At 36.1% G+C, this 20,149-nt stretch overlaps 2 protein-coding genes across 9 annotated transcripts in view; both read right to left on the minus strand.

Annotated features, from left to right (window-relative positions):
• Nucleotides 1-715: 715 nt before the first annotated feature.
• LOC110446884 lies at nucleotides 716-10,893 on the minus strand. Of its 2 annotated transcripts, XM_021492230.1 has the most exons (5): nucleotides 10,693-10,893; nucleotides 8,702-8,935; nucleotides 7,437-7,559; nucleotides 5,576-6,427; nucleotides 716-5,287 (listed from the first exon to the last, which is right to left on the minus strand). In XM_021492230.1, the coding sequence occupies exons 2-5, from the start codon at nucleotides 8,853-8,855 to the stop codon at nucleotides 4,377-4,379; spliced, it is 2,040 nt and encodes a 679-aa protein (XP_021347905.1). In that variant the 5' UTR covers nucleotides 8,856-8,935; nucleotides 10,693-10,893; the 3' UTR covers nucleotides 716-4,376. The 2 variants fall into 2 exon arrangements, with proteins under 2 accessions (XP_021347905.1, XP_021347912.1); XM_021492237.1 differs by lacking the exons at nucleotides 8,702-8,935; nucleotides 10,693-10,893 and having other exon boundaries at nucleotides 5,576-6,416; nucleotides 7,437-7,511.
• Nucleotides 10,894-13,477: 2,584 nt separating this feature from the next.
• Nucleotides 13,478-20,149, minus strand: part of LOC110446827 — a 46,811-nt gene continuing 40,139 nt past the window's right edge. For all 7 annotated transcript variants that reach the window (XM_021492176.1, XM_021492170.1, XM_021492185.1 and 4 more), the window contains 5 exons: nucleotides 19,730-19,798; nucleotides 19,328-19,406; nucleotides 18,731-18,825; nucleotides 18,465-18,593; nucleotides 13,478-18,087 (listed from right to left, as the gene is read on the minus strand). In XM_021492176.1, the coding sequence (XP_021347851.1) occupies nucleotides 15,406-18,087; nucleotides 18,465-18,593; nucleotides 18,731-18,825; nucleotides 19,328-19,406; nucleotides 19,730-19,798 (3,054 nt within the window). In that variant the 3' untranslated portion in view covers nucleotides 13,478-15,405. The remainder of the gene's footprint in view (nucleotides 18,088-18,464; nucleotides 18,594-18,730; nucleotides 18,826-19,327; nucleotides 19,407-19,729; nucleotides 19,799-20,149) is intronic.

The following is a 20,149-nucleotide window of genomic DNA, read 5'->3' on the forward strand; positions in this document are numbered from 1 at the left end:
GTTTCTTTTGTTCCATGTCAATAACATGTGTGTAATATACAATAATAAAATACAGAAAAACTATTTTGCAGTCAAGTTCGTCCGCTGATTATTTCAATGAAACCTTGGTCATATACTTTCTTTTTATATAATATACCGCTGTTGGTATTAAATTAACATAAATATTGTTAGCCTAGCGTCAAATCGATAGAGAATGTCGTTTATGGTTCTTGTGTCGTCTTTATATCGACTTTGATTTCTTGTGGTACACATGCTTTTATTCGCAAGCAGTTTCCCACTTCGATTTATCTTAATGCATTCAATTCGTTCAAAATTGTGTTAACAGTATTATAGCTGGCTTAAATGATACACAGAAAAAAATTACTTGCGGTTTTTTTATCTTTATTATATATATTTCAGGGCCTGATTACGCTTAGAAAGTTGGACAACTGTCAGGATTAGGATTCTGGGTATCTTCACAAATTTCCCTCATGCGAAAAGTCTCTTTAGTGTAATATATGGCATTTGATAAATACCCGACTAATCTAGCATTAGTAATTACTATTGGAAGTAAACTAACGAAAAAGTATAGCGTCATATGTAGCTATTGATTGTAACCTCACAAGTAAAACATTATTTGTTACATTTATTATTTATGACTTTATATTTTTACGGAGATATTCCAGAGATGAATGTAAATATCAATGTTACTCTAAAAGTCTGCAATTATTAATGTTTGTAAAAAGTAATATAACGATGAATTCTAGCGTCATATTTGAATATTGATCATTACCAGCGTGATATTCTAGCGTTATATTTGGATATTGATAATTACCAACGTGATATTCTAGCTTCATATATGAATATTTATAATTACAACGTGCTATTCTGGCATTATATTTGTCTATTGATAATTACCTTGCGACGTAGTCTACCGTCATATTTGGTTATTGATATTTACCTAACGTATCAGTCTAGCGTTATTCATGATATTAATAGTTATCAAACGAGATTGTGGTTCGGTGTTATATAAGGCTTTTGATGTTTTCCTAACGAGAGGCAACATACAATTACATAACGTGATAGCATGACGTTATATGTGGTTATTCAGTTATCCTCATATTCATATTCTGAAACACTAAGGGATAAATAAACCAAGCAATCTTTGCATAACAATGTGCTGTTTTATTTATTTTAAAGAGAATACAAAAATATCATAAAAATTCTTCATGCAATTTAGAAAAAGGTGGTTGAAAAATTATAATAAATCAATTGATTCGGAACGAACTTCTGGATGAGAACGCATAACACTAAATGGGCGTGCCTCTTTGGCTATTGATAATTAACACCCCAGGTTTTCCTGGAAAGCCTACATGTTTCAAAAAGCACTTGTAATTTATTATTATGGATTTCGTTAGTATGAACAAATATTCATGGAGCTATTCAGATGCTCACGGTACACTCATTTAACTCTAACGTTTCGAATGAACGATTCAAACATCATAACAGAGATCAATAACACCCAGTAACCTTGGTCTAGAACTCTAAAACAAAAACAACATCAAAGGTGATCTCAACTTGAATTAATTCAGATATTATCACAATCACGTTTTTTCAATTCAGAAATTTTTCACACTCAGGCACCAGGGACTTAAGTATAAAACAATATGTCAATGGACCAATACCGTGCTGTGACACCATTTTATTCTTAGTGCAAATATTGAACCGTTACAAAACATTCTGATATCCTGTAAGTGAAAGTAAACAAAACAATCCTACGCTTCTTAATTAGAAGTGAGAATCTCACGAGTGACAACCGTTTCCATGGAAACTATGATCTGTTAATATTGCCCAGTATCTGAATAAAAAGGTAAGAGAATAACAAAATATTAATCTCTTGACTGACAACCGTTTCGATATATACTTTGGTATGTTAACGTGGCGTAGTATTTGGATATCAATGTAAGCGATTTTATATTGATAATTTCTTGAGTAACAACCGTTTCCATGGATACTATGGTATGTTTACATTGCATTCTGCTGTTCTCTCACACTTGTTTTGCTTTACTGGTAAACAATAAGCGTCAGAAGCCTGCAGTATCAAATACAGTAAAACCTCGTTATACTGCCACCATTTGTCTAGTCATCTGTATATCGGTATATAATTTGAAGGTACCCAAAATGAAACCATTTATTTTAAGAAAAATATTTATATTTCCCATTTAGTTATTGTGAATCATTTGTTTATTTAATGCAATAATAGACGCTGAATAATTTATTTTGTGTTTTTCCCAGATATCAACAATGTGTGTGTCTATTATTAGAGCCAATTTAGTTCAGTCATGTTCACTTGGTAATTTTAGTTTGCCGGATATCGAAAACGGAACATCTCATCATATCAGTAAGTTAATGAAAATAACTGACAAAACTTATAATATGTTTCTTTATTTTAAGAATAACCGCACTATATCCCTGGAATGTTTCTCATTTTCTTTATTCATTATTTCATTATTTCAGTTAAAAACAACACATAAGGGCAGTCAGACACAAAAAAAAATCGAATTGGTTATATCTACATACTTTTTTATTTAGAATATAATACAATCCATTTACATTGGAAATTAGGCAAGCCACATTATATATATGAAAAGTGATCCATTTCGGGTGCCCTTACGTTAAAGTGGTTTGTCGACATATCGAGTGAGAAGAACAAAGGAAGTAAGTGAGGTTGCAACTTAATTACGAGAATTTATAACCATTATCAACACTGTTTGCAACCATTGCGTGATGCCATGTATTGTAATATTATTGTATATATGTTGTAATGAATGGGACTGAATAAGTTAGAAAAATATTGTGTCTAATCCGTTTGCTTATTTCGCAACAACATATGAATATCAGGGTCATTAGATCGAATGTTTACTGTATATAACTAGAAAGTATTTGAGACGAGAATGCAACGTAACATCTGTGTATGACGACATTGATTTTACCAGACGCTGTTGCAACACTGGCACCAAACTAAGTGATTATCGCGTCAATTTCAAATTAATCTTGCACGTAGGTTTAATATAAAATGTGGTACATCTGATGATGAATGTAATACAAACAAGGGCTATTGCACCTTCTCAATTTTAAAATAGATACAGTTTACCAAACAAATGATAAATACCGCATCATACATCCTTCTAGATCTCATCGGTGGTGCTGGGGTCCAACAAGTTTAACGACAATTTACACGTTGCTACCGATTGTCCTTCCTTGATTGCATCGACCCATGTCTTTTGTTGGCGATGAAACGATATTTTTCATTAGATTTTAAACACGTACTGTGAAATTAATACGCACATGCATGTATTATTTACTAACAGGTTTACAAGCTGCAAACGTGAAATGATGATCCATGTTCGACTCGTCTAGGTGAGTTTGTTTTGTTGAGTGCGGGTACACGCGTGCATTTGAGCAACTAATCATATCGACCAAACTGACATAAACCCATCACTTAAGAAAGCTAGACAAATCACGAAATGTTCAGTACATGATGAAATACTGATGACGAAATTGCTTACTGTTATGAAAATATTGTATGCATTTTCTTTTTAGCACATGTTTAAGTAAAGAACTAAATATTTCGATTTGTACAATGGTTTTGTGAACATTTTCTTTTTTAGTGTTGGCTTGGATATCCAGTTTTCCTAATCAGATATGCGAAGATAATTGCTACTATTATAGCTCACTATAAATCATAAATATTCTATTGAGTGAAATATAAGTAACAGATCGTACAAAAATACATTACGTTATACAAAACAAAACTGTGTAAGGGGACCTTTTCTCCGCCGTAAAACTAAAAAAACACAATGTAACGAGGGCGATTTTATCATAACAGCGAATATATTAAGTATACAGTATACTGAAGGTAGAAACAACATGCCAATTGCGATTTTAACGCAAGACCAACATGGATTTTACCGGTGAATGGTGAATATTTTAATGGGCGCAAGTACGTATCCCGATAAAAAAAATGATAATATCACAATAACTGAGTGTAGAAATTCAAGGAAACTCATATCCGCACATATATCACCATTGACTGTTATGTCACGAAGATTAAAAAAGGGCGGCATCCGACTTCAAAGCCAGTCAATTTTATCACCGTTACGCGACCGTGAGATTCTTTTGATGTACATCAAAGGATCGAACCAGTGTGATCAACAAGGTTGCGCACACTGAGCCTTCAATTTTGCTATGACATATTCCATGGGTACAAAAGTGAGCGTAACTTCTGGAGTTACGAGGATGCTGTGTCTAAAACAATGACATTTATAACAAGTGCAGTTGTTCTGCATGTTCTTGTTGGTGAGCGTTATATATCTCAACTCTACTGTCAGAAAAGGTCATGTTACTTTCTTTTCATCGAATGACAGCGATAAGAAACATTCTAAGCTTCCTTCCAGAGTTAATATGGATTTAATTTGAGATGGAAGATTGGATGTACGGACAAGGTCGTGTATTTTGTACCCAGAGTTACTACGGACAACGTCACGGGATCTATGCACTAGAGTCTTCGGCGTCAATAAGAACCTGTTAATTTGGTCTAATGTATGAGGAGACAAAGTAGTACTGTCATGTAACGCGGTAAGCAGTTTTATGTTGCATTTAGGTATTGTGTGAGCATGTTGTAACAAAAGTGAAAGATGACTTTGTAAATCTGGAAAAGAAAACAGAACCTGATGTAGAAGTGATCCTTCATGGCGGCTTCGAAAAATGTCAACATTTGCATAAAGAAGCTCCCCTATAAGTCTGAGCGACAGGAAATTTGTGAGACAGTTCCGTCCGAAGAAGGGGTCAGCCCCAGCCATGAGCAACTGCCGTACCGAGGAGTAGGCTCGGGACGCAAGTGCTGTGTACAGCGCTGTTTTCCCGTTTACTGATTCACGATTCACGTCATTTCCATGTTCTAGCAGCCTTGAAATAAGGGCAGATTTGCTGTAGTAAAAACTGGTGATGTTTGCTTCAAACAGCATCACTAGAGGTGGGTAGTTCTGTGTAGCATCGATGTCATACGGTACACCTGCGTTCTCCAGCAGCAAAGCACACCGATCATAATGGAACGCCCGAGCCCAATTTAGCGCTGTGTAATGTTTGTACCGAGTTTGAGCATAGTTACTCTGTAGTAAGATCTCCAATATTCTCGTGGAGTTGTTCAGGACCGCCTGTATGACGACTGGGAGTTCATGGTAAGGTTTTTCCTTCAATAACCTCCTTTTGTAGTTTTCGAGGATGTGGGTCGCCACTGAAGTGTTATCTGTAAATACACATGGTATCAAGAGTTATTAAACGTACAAAACAAATATCGACTTGCATATACAGAACTGCATTCAATATTTTCTTTCATCCCTGTGCTATATAATGTATATAATACATTGTTTTGAAAGAATACATTAGCATTGGAAAGCTTAAAGGCGAACACTTGATGAGTATTTAAAATGACTACAACCATATTTGCCTCGATAAATATGCAAAGTCAAATATGGATCTGGTGAGCACAAGTCAGGTTTATTACATAGCGTATATTTAGGATAAAAATACTGACCGTAAAAGACAGCATAATACAGCATATAGCGACAGCCGACTCCTTTCAATTGAAGAAGCTCTTTCACAATAGTGTTATCATCCTGTAAAAGCAGGTCCTTGATGACGTCGTCCCTCGTTAGCAGGCACGGACACCGATAGACAATTCTCGATATAGTGAGGGGCCATAGCTTCACCCCCTTCTTAACCAGACATTTAATGCACTTCATACGGCGGTTCTGAATTGCTATGAGAAAAGCGCAATGGTGTATCAAATATTGAGTTATACCTCGACCGCCAGACACGAGGATTTTGAGAGACCGGGAGTTGTCGTCCTGCACGGCCAGTTTCATACTTGTATGGAAGACATTTTGATACGCATCTGTGTAGAGCTTACTCGAGGTGATGTGTGATGTCATAATCCCCAGTATTTGGTCCTGTCGGTGGAGCACAGCAAGTTGATAGGGTTCGACCTTGTGCACAGAGGTCATGACCTCCTCACTATCTATACTGAAGCCAAACGGCTCTCTTTCGTTTTTCGCATTTACAATATACTCTACGACCTTGACCTTTCCAAATGTACTGGCAACATGAATGGCAGTGATTCCCGCAAAAACCGTCTCATCACACTGCTTAGTTACTTTCTGTGTGACACTTTCATTCTTTTTTTGTGAACTGAAAACTGGTATGTCTTGTGTTTGCAATGGTTTTGCGACCTTTCGACCAGGTGACGTATTTGCTTCTGCGAACATATGGGGACAGCGTCCACGTTCTATAAGAGTCCTGAGTTTTTGAAGAATGTCTTCCGTAGATGCTGATTCATCAAATGCAAGTGTTTCAAAAGTCTTGGAGCAATTACATGCCTGTGAACAAACTTTAAAATACAAATGCCAGTTAATTTTGTCATCCGTCAAAGGTTTCTAAGATCTCGAAGTTATAGGTATACACACTATATATACAGATAAATACACATCTCGTAAATCATTGAATAACAAATGATGCGTTTCTGTCAGAAAGGAGTTCCGGCTGCAAGTGAAATAAAAATTCCAGTATTGCACAGTTTGAAATACAGAAGTCTGTAGTGCTATCAATCGAAAGTTTCAATCAGTTCACTTTAAATGACCAGGCACTAAGTATGATTGAAACAGTGTACTTAGTATTGAATTACATATACAGTAAAATATTATTTGTAAAAGAATAGTTGATTGTTCTACAATATTTATTGCACCTTGGATCTTAGAAAAGAAGACTGGTAATACATTGGTCAAGAGTGCCTGTACTGAACTATTATGGGAAACAATTTTATAGAGACCCCAAAAAATGAATGGTGAGTTACAAAGCTTGTAAAACAAGTAGTTGATTAGCATTTTTTAATGCGTTATGTTGCTGCTGTTGCCCACTCAATCTGTTAATGTTCATAATGGCTAAGCCATGGAGTATATGCATATAGCAATATAAGCATTTACGTATGCTTTTTTACAATTCAAAACCTAATATATGGATATATACATTGTTTTGAAAATACTACACTACATAAAACAACCTCAGAATACACATGTTACCTGTAACAGTTCCAGGGCTTACCGATTACAATGTCGCCCATTGGCGACCAGTTTCGACGTTTGGCGACAAAAACACTTTCGACGATGTTTTTGGCGATGTTCACCACAGTCAATTATCGTATAGTCTATGAAATGTAGTCGTGATTTACCATCACACACTTGGGAAATATAATGGCCACAAATAACTTATGATGTAAAGTACAGTGTAGTTGAACCGTATGCATGCCATTGGATAATGTCGATCATGCCCAAGCTATCCCGACTAGACCGAGATAATAGACCTTTTATGATACAGTCTGTTTTAGTTTTAAGCATACTCACCAACAGTTATCCTTTTACTTATAAGTTCTGGGTCTTCTTTCATCAACTTGATGATTTCTTTAGACGGTTTCTCAATTAGATCTTTTGTCCATATCCAGTCTTCATCATGCGCGGCACTACCTGCTACTCATATATAATATAAATAAAAATAAAAACATTAGCATGCAAAAAATGGCGAATATACAGTGATACAGAAGAGAAAACTATCCTGGATTTGCAACCTATTTAACCATTATCAAGACTTAAATGATATTAACGTATTAAAATCATTAAAAGTGCAATGAAAGTATTTTAATATTTTAAGCAAACTGTATGAGTTATAAACATGTAAGGTATCAAAACATTAAAGCAAGAATACAGTCATCCTCGATACTCCAGGGGTTCCGCTCACTTTCGCTCTTTGCACTCCTGGAATATGTCATAGCAAATTTGAAGGCATACTGCTAGCTATTTGATTGGTTTCAGGTTAAAAATCCTAACCAATCCCTAGGCTGATACCTGTCATTTGAAGATAACAAAGAAGTGACAACCAACTTCAAAGAGAGTCAATAATACCGTTACGCGACCGACAAATTCTTTTGATGCAGAAGAGTTAAACTGGTCTTCTCGTCTCATGCACAAGGTGATGTACACTGAGCTTTCGATTTTGCTATGACATATTCTAGGGGTGCAGAGAGCAAACGTGGCCGTAACCCCTGTAGTATCCAGGATGGAATGTATTTGAAATTTATAATACAATATGTATTTGTCCTAAAGTCAGAAGTACAACTTTGAACTAGCACCTACTACATTCAACGAATTGTTCCACATAACCACCTAATAAGTGCCTCCAACAACACCTGTCGTATATCTATCATATTCAAGATACAAAACAATATTTTACCTTGTGTTGAAATACGAAATGTCCACCAGTTTTGTTTGAGTTAAACAATTAGTATGTACATGCACTATCAAACACACAACTGATGAGTCGGTCAGTTAAGCAACAAAGACGAAAAAAAGGAAATGTAATATAATATAAACACCATATTATTACTAATTACATCAATTCTGACAGCGAGGCAAACATACACAGAAGTATAGCTCATTTCCCATTAGGTCTAAGGAATGAATCAATACAGCTCCACATTTTCACTACACAAACCACTGACTGGAATATTAAATAATTTACTACACTTCCGAGATTATTGTATTTATTTCTTGAAGCTGGAAAAATGGCAACCTTTCAGACATTACCAATCATAGCACTTCCTTTATCAACATACCCTGCTTCTCTTCAGCCATTACGCTTTGTTTAGCTGTGACCCCTTCTGGAACCCCTTCAGCCATTACGCTTTGTTTAGCTGTGACCCCTTCTGGAACCCCTTCAGCTATTACGCTCCGGTTAGATGTGGCTCCTTCTAGAATCCCTTCAGCCATTACACTCGGTTTAGATATGGCCCCTTCGAGGGGCTCTTCATGTACATCGCCCTGTTTCGCCCCTCCTAAGTCATCACGTCCTGTAATGTAACATAACAATATGATGCAGAGAATTACATGAGGCTTCTCCATAGAGAAATTTACTGAGAAAGCGAACAGAGCATTTTTTCAAAAAAAAACAATCTGGGATGATTACGACAAGGAAAAGGGAAACTTAAATGCCTATGTTCTGTGAGAAAACGTCACACCATTAAATCATATCTAGAGAATTTATTTTTAGATGAAAGTCAGTGTAATATTCGGTTCCTGGAAAAATTACCGAATAATTCCAAAAAATTGCAACTCAATGAACACACCTTAATCCAAACAAACGATTGCCAAACACTGTTATACACGCGTATAATACTTTATACGACGTTAACACAACATAACTTTCCATTATAAACGATGATAACTGTAGTCGAAAGAACGTCAATGAGGGATTCAACGTAACAATGTAACGATAGACAACTCCGACACCAAACATAGACATTATAGCCAAATGAAGATAAGTGACAAATGCAGGAACAAAAAACGAAAAATACGGAAAAAATAAAGTTACCTGAAAAAGGACACTAACAAACATCAGAACAGTAGAACAGAACGAATCCATTTCACATAAGTGGAGAAAGAAAGAGGAGGTAACTGGTATATGAACTACTTGCTCAATTGAAATATACACACTTTGTTGACATATTATTACATTCGAAAAGGTATCAAATATACAAAAATGGATTTTTCATAACGGTATCATCATTACACACACTAAATCATATATTTAATTATAGCACTTACTTTCAAAAAGAAAAATGTATATTGAAAAGTGTAAAGTGACCTCCATTCATCTATGTTAAATTGAATATCGATACAATAGGTTTTCGTTTGGTTTTATTTTTACGTTCCTCGATCATTTTAAGATACATGTAGAGCACTTAAATTCTTTAATAAGACGTAATATAAAATGAAATGTTTCAATGCTATAAATTGAGGCAAGGAAAAATATTCATTTTAAATGTGCAGTCACACGTGTTTGAGTGTGTTACATCATTCAAGACATAAGATGGTAGAATGTAGGAACATTTAGGTGTATAAAAATGCAACGGAGCCGGAGAACACGTCAATACTATAATTATGGAACTTTGTCCATGTTGATCGTGGGTTAATCATATTTGATTATGATAGACTTTAACATCTGATAGCTTGAAACAAGATAATCATCATCAACGTGGCATAGCCTATCATGGACATAACCTTCTGAGGACAGTTTTGGCTAAAACGTTTGGTGTTCAACAGGATAAATCAGTCCAGAACATTCTATGTAACAGGTAGTACATAGCCAGGGTTTCCTTCTGGAGAGCCTGCTATCTACACTAGAAATATAACACAATCGTCACTCTGACTTACATCTAGTCCGCTAAAACAGACGATAATCGCAGGCTCAAAAATTCTGATCGGTCGCCTGTTTATATATAGCGGACTAACTTACCTAGGGACAAACATCGTGTCAAGGGTATAAAAGAAAATAGCCATAAAATAAAGCACTATGTGATGTGTTCATAGAGTAATCGCATAGAGTAATCGCAAACAGATAAATGCATGATACGAAGTCGATGAGACAAGTGGAATTATAACATTACTATATGTATAGGCGCTTTAGCTTTCCTATGAGTAAACAAAACTATTGCACAACAGAACGTAACTACGCTGGTTATAAGCGATCGATATACGAAATGTAAGAGCTACGTCTGATTGGTTGATTTAGACGAATGTAAGATGACATGGTTATCCTGTACATTACCTCAATATTGGGGCATATTCCTCTGATGTTCTTGTGAAAGCTGTTCAATATTATGGCAGGTTACAGGAAGTGAGTATTTCACATGCGTACTAGCACCGTAATGAGTTCTCTGTAGTAATGCTGTCGAGAGGAATGCCAGGGGACCGACTATTGATTAAAGCGACTAGCTACAGTCCAACGATTTTCGCCTTTGCTCTTTACCCAACGTGATCGTAGTCGGTTTACTGCACCTATATGTCAACACGTACCTATTTAAACCCCTGTAATGTTATATCCACCCCAGTGTATTTGTAGATATGCATTGTGTAGTGTTTAAGGTTCAGGGAAGCACTCCCTCCAACCGTTATAGAAACGGTACAAAGCGACGTGTACGCAGTAAGTAATAACGCAATACGCTAAATTGCTACGAAATGACATATCTAAATATAGTTCATTCATATACCTAGGTCATGCAGAACTTCTTAACCTACCTGTACAGAGGCGTAACGGTCTTAAGTCGAGGCAAACAATTTGTTTATGAAAGCATTTGCCTTAATGCCTTATTATTGACTACATTAACATCGCTATGTACCATTTTGATAACTTAAATATAAGTTCGATTTATCCAAATAGCATTTCTTAATTCAGATGCTTAATTATTGCCTTTAAGTAAAACTTGTCATTGTTTCAAATTAAGGGTGACTATACCATCTTTTAGGGGATTTGTTAATCTTTAAAACAAAAAATCATGCATGTTTGTCAACTGTATCCAATGTCTAGTCTTGTTAAAGCCTGACGTAGTTAAATTAATACGTTATTTTTTCTATTCTTCTTATTCTTAAACATGAATCCCGGAATGTGCCCAATGTGATTATTTGTCTTAACTGCTATGAATATTTCACAAAACAACATTAACATTTAAAATGAACATCATTGTGTTGTCCTTTACAACAGAGACTTATATGTAATATATACGTCTCTGTTTACAGGTCTCTAAGTGAAACCAAGTTTTTGCCATATAACCTGATGTTCCTTATACAAAAATTTGGTATGTCTTACCATTTACCAGATCTTCATGTTATACTCTTGTGAAGGAGTAATACCTTTGTAAAAAAAGATATGAGAGAACTAATTAGATAGGGTGACAGAGAGTCAGTGATTAAGGATAAATTCGAGGATAACCGGGTGATTGACAGAGCTAGGAGAAGTGAAGAGAAGGAGAGTAAATTTAAATGAAGGGAAATTATATATTAAATGGAGCAATAACAATTTTAACAGTTTGGATGTGCGATTGGAGAAAAAAGATGATCGAGAATCACCTGTGTTCAGAATCTTATGTGAGGTCGGAGTGTGCAATAATGATAAAAATAAGTGTGACTGTGTTTGGAGTGGGACGAACGCTCGAGTGTCAACATGTAAACAATCATTTATCATCATCATAATTATCATCATCAGCAGCAGCAGCAGCAGCAGCAACCATTCATCATATGTGTATATAGATGTAAATAAACGGTAAATAGAATCCAGTGCATTGTTTTATGATTATGACATCGAAGACAAACAAATTGCTACGTCACGTTCTGATACGTTCATTCAACTACGCAATTTATCGATAAACAAAATGAGTTTCTAAAGCTTTTGTTTTTTCATGACCGCTTATTACATCGACATTGAAATAAATTAACTCTGAATACAACCGTTCTATACAATTATTTGTCCGTCTGTTTACGTCTGTTGAGTCGGTCAAATTTACCACTATGGTCGGAGTTCCATCTACTTACCATTGTATACTCGAATTCCTTGCACACTGAAGGGATTGTAGAAGCCGTTAAATGGAATCCAGCATAGGTTGATAGCGTTGTCTGGTGTCTGTTTATTACTAGCCCTTTGCTGTTGTTAATGGGACGCCAATATGACCTTACTGGTTATTTCTGAGTCGTATAGGGATGAATATAATAACAGAAATATATTTATGATCCAAATAACTGACATGGGAACGCAGTATATACCAATCCTAGTCTTACATCAGCTAACAAGGGGATCCTTTGTATATAACCTTTCCTGATTCCAATCGACTGTAAAGGAAATAGTCAATTAGCTGACCATTCTTACCTCATTTCGTATGCACGCCATTTCTTACCCACATAACAAGGTGTATGCGATAGAGAAAGAAAATGTCTGCTTTATTCAGATTTACTACTCATAATACTGACCTTAAAATGTTCATAATATTACGAAACTCAATCAATTTATCTTAGTAATTAATCAATATCATTTTGGTTGGTCGGGTAGCGGATTAGATAGCGCAATCGCCTTTCAACAAGGTGACTGGGGTTCGACTCCCCGATCGGACGTGAAAAGGTATTGGGTCACTTGCTCGACCACGTGCGTTTTCTCCAGGTTTTCCGGTTTCCTCCCAAAATGAAACCCCTTCGATCCGGGCCAACAAGGTGCTTGATATCAGTTGTAATATCATTTTTTTTTTTATTATTATTATTTAGTTTTTCAGCAGTATAATTTGCAATATTCAAATAGAAATGAAGAGCTCACCTCATCTTCGATCGTAACTTTAGAAGTCAGACTAACAGATAAAGAATATATATCAAAATATCCCAAAGATTAGCATATACACTGCGCTGCTTTAAGTTGACTTTAAAGTCAAAATAAATGTCAGATTTGAAGCGGCGAATTGAATGAAGCGCGCTAGCACTTCTTTCAATTCTTAACTTTCCAGTACAATTAAAGTACGCCGGCACTTTGTTCAAATTGTAAATTTCTAGTGCAAATAAAAGTACAAGACGATAAATCAAGTTAAGAACCACTTTTATTAGTGTTGTTCATAAATGAAGTATAAAAATATGACAAAATGGAAAATGCTGCTTTCATTGTTCGCATGTGTCACATGTCCTTTGGACAAAAGTAAAAATAAATGATAGCAATACAAAATAAAAAGTATATTGTTAAACATATCTTCGACATCAGGTGAGCGCCTGAAGGTAATTCTCAATCTTAATTTCAAAATATTTCAATGACATATAATGCTATTTATCCTCATTAAAACAGCACTTTAACTTCCTCAATTACAATAGCAGGTCGCATAAACCAATTCACGTATAAATAAACTGGAGTTTATTATGCAAGATTATTAAATTTCGTCGAATCTACTGAATTGGAACCTGTTGCACAAAATGTTGAAATGCATGTGTAATCCAAACACATGTCGGCCTAATTATCAATTAAATAAAACAACGAACTGTTGTGTCATTCAGCGACCTTTTTTTCATTCATGAAACTTTCACGAGCGTGCGTGGGATTTAATTTCACAATGTATCCTATAATATATAAACCAGTTTTTTTAATTATGAGCATGTTTTCTTAAATTTAAGAATTAAGATTACAATTCGTGTTCTGCTATTGACTTTCACAACAATTTTTAAATGAGATCAAACTTGGTTTGAATAAGGTATAAATTCATTTCATTAGCTACGCTAACTAATTGTTGTGAGTATCAAAATCAACAATTACAGAAATAATGCAGATTTTGGGATTATCATCATGGCGTAATCAATATCTTCAATTCATAATATCATCTATACAACAGTTGATAACACGTTAGAGGTCAGGTAGAGGTCAGTTAGAGGTGAGTGTATACAATGGTTAGCTAGGTATTTCACACATTGACTAGATTAATTAACAAAATCCAACACACAACTATCTTATCATGTCGAAAAGGCGAAATAAGGAACAAGACAAACAATGTGCTGAATATATTAATAATTATATACTACAAATATATAACCTACTTTGATATGACTTAAACTATGTTTAAGTCTACTCTCTGTTTTCATCGAGTCATTTCTAGAATTCGTCACTGGATTTAGTGGGTTTTAAGTTAACCGCTTAAAAGTTATGCGTGACCAAAAAATGATGTTGCAGTTCATTAAAATGTTGATATTTTTCAAACAAAACGTTTAGTTGATGTTCCTATTTCACAGCATTATGTAAATAAATAACGAAAACAAATCATATAATAAAAATAGTATTCTGAATTAAGCGAAACAGTATCAATTCTTCACATTCTGTAAGAGTTGGATTAACGTTAATGTGAGGTTCGTCGCTAGTTTTCGGTAATTCCTATTTATGAACGATATAAAAAAAACTGTGGTGGTCATTTTAACAGGCCATTAAAGTATGTGCTGCTGGTTGATCTATAAACACCAAGGTAGAGTTTTAATTGTATCACACCACAATGAGATTGCATCATAGAACCATACTGTCAATGGCAAGGGAGTTTTTTCGCGATTTTCATGTTAATTTTCTTACGCAGATAGTGCTAAAGGAAGGATGAACTAATTTTCTGTTAATTTCACGGGATTTTTCGAGGAAAGATGTTTTCCGCGACAATCCCAAAAATTAGGATCCCACGAAAACAATCTTTACAGTATAGCAATTTTTACACCCGTCATAAATGTAAATGAGCCTAGAAATACCAAAAACCAGCAGGAGCCAATCTACAAGTTCTTCAAAACGTCTTTCAGTCTTTTAACTTATATAAAAAGATGGAATCGATTCAAGTGGAAAGTCAGTAAGAAAAGGGTCAAAGGGACAGTATCTAGACGACATGATTCAAAAGAAGCTATAGAAAAGTCTAGTATCTGTTACATAACAAAACGTTAAGTTCACCGAATATATGCTTATATTAAAAAACATTGTCAATAGAATTGAATTTTTCATTTATATCGCCATGAACGTAATACTACCATGATGCACTAGTGTGGGAGAGACGACGGCCATTGCACTAGCTGGAATCCGGCCATCCGATTCTAACCGTTGCTGAAGAGTATTATCTTTAGAAAACTGTGGCTGTGCAGCCTGTGACTGCGTTGTTGACTCGTGATTATTTTTAAACTGACTGTGATTTAATCCTAGTTTGTTTGTTACCGTTAGAACATTTCCGTTAGTGCGGGAAGGTTGCGCTGGCGCACCATTAGTTCTGGAGTTCTGTGGCGTTTGTTGTGTGACGCCGTTAGTTCTGTTTTGCTGTGAGATAGACTGTGAGAGAGGCTGTGAGAGAGGCTGTGATTGATTTATACTACTTTGGCGACTATACGTCTGAGAAGAGTTCAACGACATCACTGTTGTTTGACTGTTTTGGCGATTGTACTGGGGTGTGCTAAACTGCACTGGATTGCCCTGTTTATGGAACTGCGGAGTGAGGTGTTTGTTGTGTCGTTCGAACACTGTGCTACTGGCCGCGACTTTCCGTAATCGTTCCCGGTACCCGTCATCTTGATCACTCAACCCTGTCTCCTGTCGTACATGGTTAGATTTGGCTACACTGCTAAGCAGTGCTATGGGGTTTGTGTCTCCAAAAGAATATTTTTGTCCAACATTTGAATCAAAATTTGACATATTCTGGCTGTCTTGCAGATTGTCAACCTTTCGCCCGTGTCCACGAGATGACCGACTGTCCAAACTGTCGGACGGATAATTGTCCTGGAAACTGTGGTCCGACCTGGGTGGCACTGGAGGGGGTTCACTGTCATCTTGGTCCACCCCCGGGGGGTTCTTGTATATCACTGGTGTCGAAGTCATTGCAAGCAATTTTGCTGGATCGTTAGCTAACAATTTCTCCTCATTATTAACAGCCTCTAGCAAGTTTTGTTTTTTCTCAAATCGATTTATGAGAGTTGATATAGATGGAACAGAATGTCCATTTCTATCCAGTCTATCAAGAGAGGTAGCCATTTTTTTCTCGTCCTTTCTATTATCTTGACCAAAGTTCAAAGGTAAATTTCGCGAAGGCTTAGCTGGTGGCTGTCTAGTACTAGGAACCGGAGTTGTTTCTTGCACAATCGGCGTTTCATGCACTCGATGGTAAGCGAGATTTTTTGCCGGAGTACTTTGCGTACTACTAGGAAAATTTTGTGAACTGGTAGGAGTGACACTAGATCTGCTAGTTAATGGAAATGTGTTCATATGTGACATCACAGGCGGTTGCGACGACGGTGTAACTGTTGTAGAAGGGAACGTAACCGGGTCTGCTCTGTGTTTGACGGCTGGTCCTGTTTCTAGTCGACCCTGGTTTTCATAATTGTTAAAACGCTTTGCACTATATGACGGAACACTTGGTGGAATGTGTTGAAATACGTGTGTGGGCTTATCAGTCCTTCGGTTGACACCTTGTTCGAATACGGGATGCCTTGTTGGGAGCCCATCCCTGTCGTTTGGTGTGTATGCGTCAGATATACTAACATTGCTGCCAAGAAGAATAGGCGCGCGTGTCCTATTCACACCGTTTGCTGTAGGGTCGCGGTTTGCATTCTTTGGAGTTGTATTGTTATTTATATCACTTTTATCGAATGCGTTAGCGATAATGCTAGGAGATGAGTAACCATCCTTGTCTACATGTGCATGGAACGGTGGCGTGTGGTACAGTCCGGCGTACTCCGTTGATACATTAGAGCCCGTTCGTCCCTTACCTCCTCCTGTCGTCATTATACGACTGTCAAACACGTTCCTGCGTTCAGCAGAATTCGTCCGATAATCCCGTGAAAAACTACCTCCGGGCTGTGTTGCGTATTTTTGAGATTCATGAAACCGGGAGGTTGCCTGTCTACTGTCTCTACCTATACTCGTAACATACGGGCTAATCTCATTCTCAGACACCACGACACGAAGGGGCATATAAGATGGTATTGACGTCATTGATGAGCTGTGTGGTATGTCCATATTTTCCTGTAATCCTGCAACTTCCGCAGTCCGTTTGCCGGATGTGGTTGGCGAGTGCGTAAATGTCTGCACAACAGAGTTTTTAAACTTAGAGAATGAGGTAGAGTTTTGTGTAGATGTCTGCTGTCGCTCAGCCATCTGGTGGGAATAATCGGCACTAGTCTTACTATCGCCACTATTGTTTTGTTTACCAGGTTCCCGTTTGGACCACGACACCAGAGGAAATTGATGTTTATCGGTCTTTTTCCCGGCCCATTCTAACGTATCCGACTGTGATGTGCCTGAGCGAGACTCAGTGGCCAATCTCTCCATATCCTCGTGGTTTTCGTAGTTGTGAGCGCCAGGAAATCCGTTTTCTGATGGCACTGAGGTAGTTGAGGCAGCTTTGGGGAGGGGCTTGTGAAGACCGGAAGAGGGAGGTTCACATGTTAATTGTTTTGGTGAATGAGATTCCTGAAGAGAGCTTAGATGAGATTTATACGTGGCAGACACATCCTTTGATGTTGCACTAACCACAGCTTTGTCTGTGTAGTGACTATCTGAGTAACCGTTGACCAGTGCCCCCTGGCGGGGGAGCGTGCCATCCTTCCCAGAATTACTTCCTCCCTTCTGAACGGATGTAGGTCCGCGTGTGCCATTGGTGTTCTGAACCGTATCCATGAACTTGTGGCCAAACATTGCCGCCTTAAAAAGAAAAGAAAAAGAGGACTGTAGAATATATTCATAAGGTAAAGAAACGGTTTATGGTATTAAAATGCTTCATCAATTATATGGCTTTATAGATTTCATCACCGTAATACTGTCCTGTAATAACAAAATGAAAGTTTTTACCAAACAAAAGAACTTTGTAATGCAAGTAAATATGAAATGTTAAACTGTTGCACCAGTGATAAATAATTACTAGAAAAACAAGGAAGCACTTATTTATCACATATTTATCACATACACCCTTGAAGACACAATTTAATTCTTCAAATTCAAAGATTGGAATAGTTCATTATTAAATTCCAGGTGTGAATGGGTTAAACCTTTAGTAAGTCTCCAATTTATCAATAACTTACCAATTGTCCTCTGTGCTTGAAGTCAATCTCGAAACGTTCCTTGCCTAGTTTACGATGTGCTAGTTTCCAGTAGTACTTGCAGTCATGTAGAAAGGTCGCCCACAACTGGAAGAATTCCTGAGGTGTAGCCTACAATTATACATGATAATTGATTAACTTAGCATAGTAAAAGCATTCAAACATTGCTTATTTCCACAGACAAAAAAACCTGATCGTGGTTTTGTTTTAAACTTTAGATGAGCGAGATTCTTAAGCAAAATCCTCACCGTGTCAGTGTCCATTAAAAAGTAGGCGGTAGTTCGCCGGAAATAAGAACGCGTGTCTTGCAGAAGGCGCTCCTCTTCCAAAATGATCTCCAACGCTACAAAAATATATTGATATGCTTCACTTTTAAACATATATACGTATATATAATCAATATGTTAATAATCATTAGATTATATTATTGAACTGACCATAAAAATTAGAAACGTATTTTCTTTAAGATCTTAGAAAACAAATAAAAGATTTAAATTTACATTAAACCATATTTTCTGATGCGCAGTAATTCTTCTCGTTAAAACTTTACAAATGAGTAGGTACAAAGCATTTTATAACGCATTGATAGTTCTTCAAGCTCATATTTACTTATCATTGTTAACACTTCATTATTTAGATATATTAATTGTCAAATTTGCTTACCCAATTCAAATATATGTTTATCATCGATTAAATACTTTTTAGTAAGCAAATGATCTAATTTAAACATGCTAAAATATATACGTTAGCATTAATTGGGGACTGCACATAATTAAAAATACAGATTTAGACACATTATTTCGGGATTATTGTTGACCTTGTAGATGGGAACAAAGGTAACTTACCACAGGTCAGGTAGTTTTCAGTGGTCGTCCATAAGTTATCCCTGGGATCCGTCGTGTCTTTTGTTGACATGACTAGGTACTGTAATAGTGAAAAACACTCCATTGTTGCTATCATGTCAACATATGTCAAAAAAGAAGAATGAAAATTTGTGTTATTAAATTTTGCTTCTTTTGATTATCTATTAAATATTAAGTGTGTTTGGGAGTAAATAAAATCTGGATTGACTATAAAGTTTATGATTTTCATAAGACAACATGATGAAAATGTTGCAAAAAAAAGGGTTGTTGCTCAAATGTTAAGCCATGTCATATGGTACACGAAATAAAATAAACGAATTTGTATTGACAAAACATAATATAAAGTGCTTATATTATCGAGTTAACAAACTAATTAAACCTTACCCTTTCTCTCGTACTCTTTACTTCAGCTTTCATATTTGATAGAGCTTCGTGGATGTTATCGAATGATACCTGCAATGTTACAATTTACCTTATTAAGTTATCGGTATCCTTGGTTCATACATATAAAACACATGTGTAAACAAGTAATATTTCTATATTGATCATAACCATCTATAGAGTTTTCTCCCTTCCGTTCAAAATGATGAGGACCGAAAATGTTTTTGATAGGAAATATTGATTTGTCGAATGTATTTATTAATATCAAATCAAATTGAAATAACACTATACATGGTTTTTATGAAATTAAACTCCTTATGCAATATTTCTGAGATTTAAGATTCTTAATATGATTAAAAAATGTATAAGATGTATAGCATTTACTATAAAACTAAAATGTAAACATGACATCATAGCTTGATA

This window comes from Mizuhopecten yessoensis, unplaced genomic scaffold, assembly GCF_002113885.1.
Source record: "Mizuhopecten yessoensis strain PY_sf001 unplaced genomic scaffold, ASM211388v2 scaffold371, whole genome shotgun sequence".
NCBI classification, from domain to species: Eukaryota; Metazoa; Mollusca; class Bivalvia; order Pectinida; family Pectinidae; genus Mizuhopecten; species Mizuhopecten yessoensis.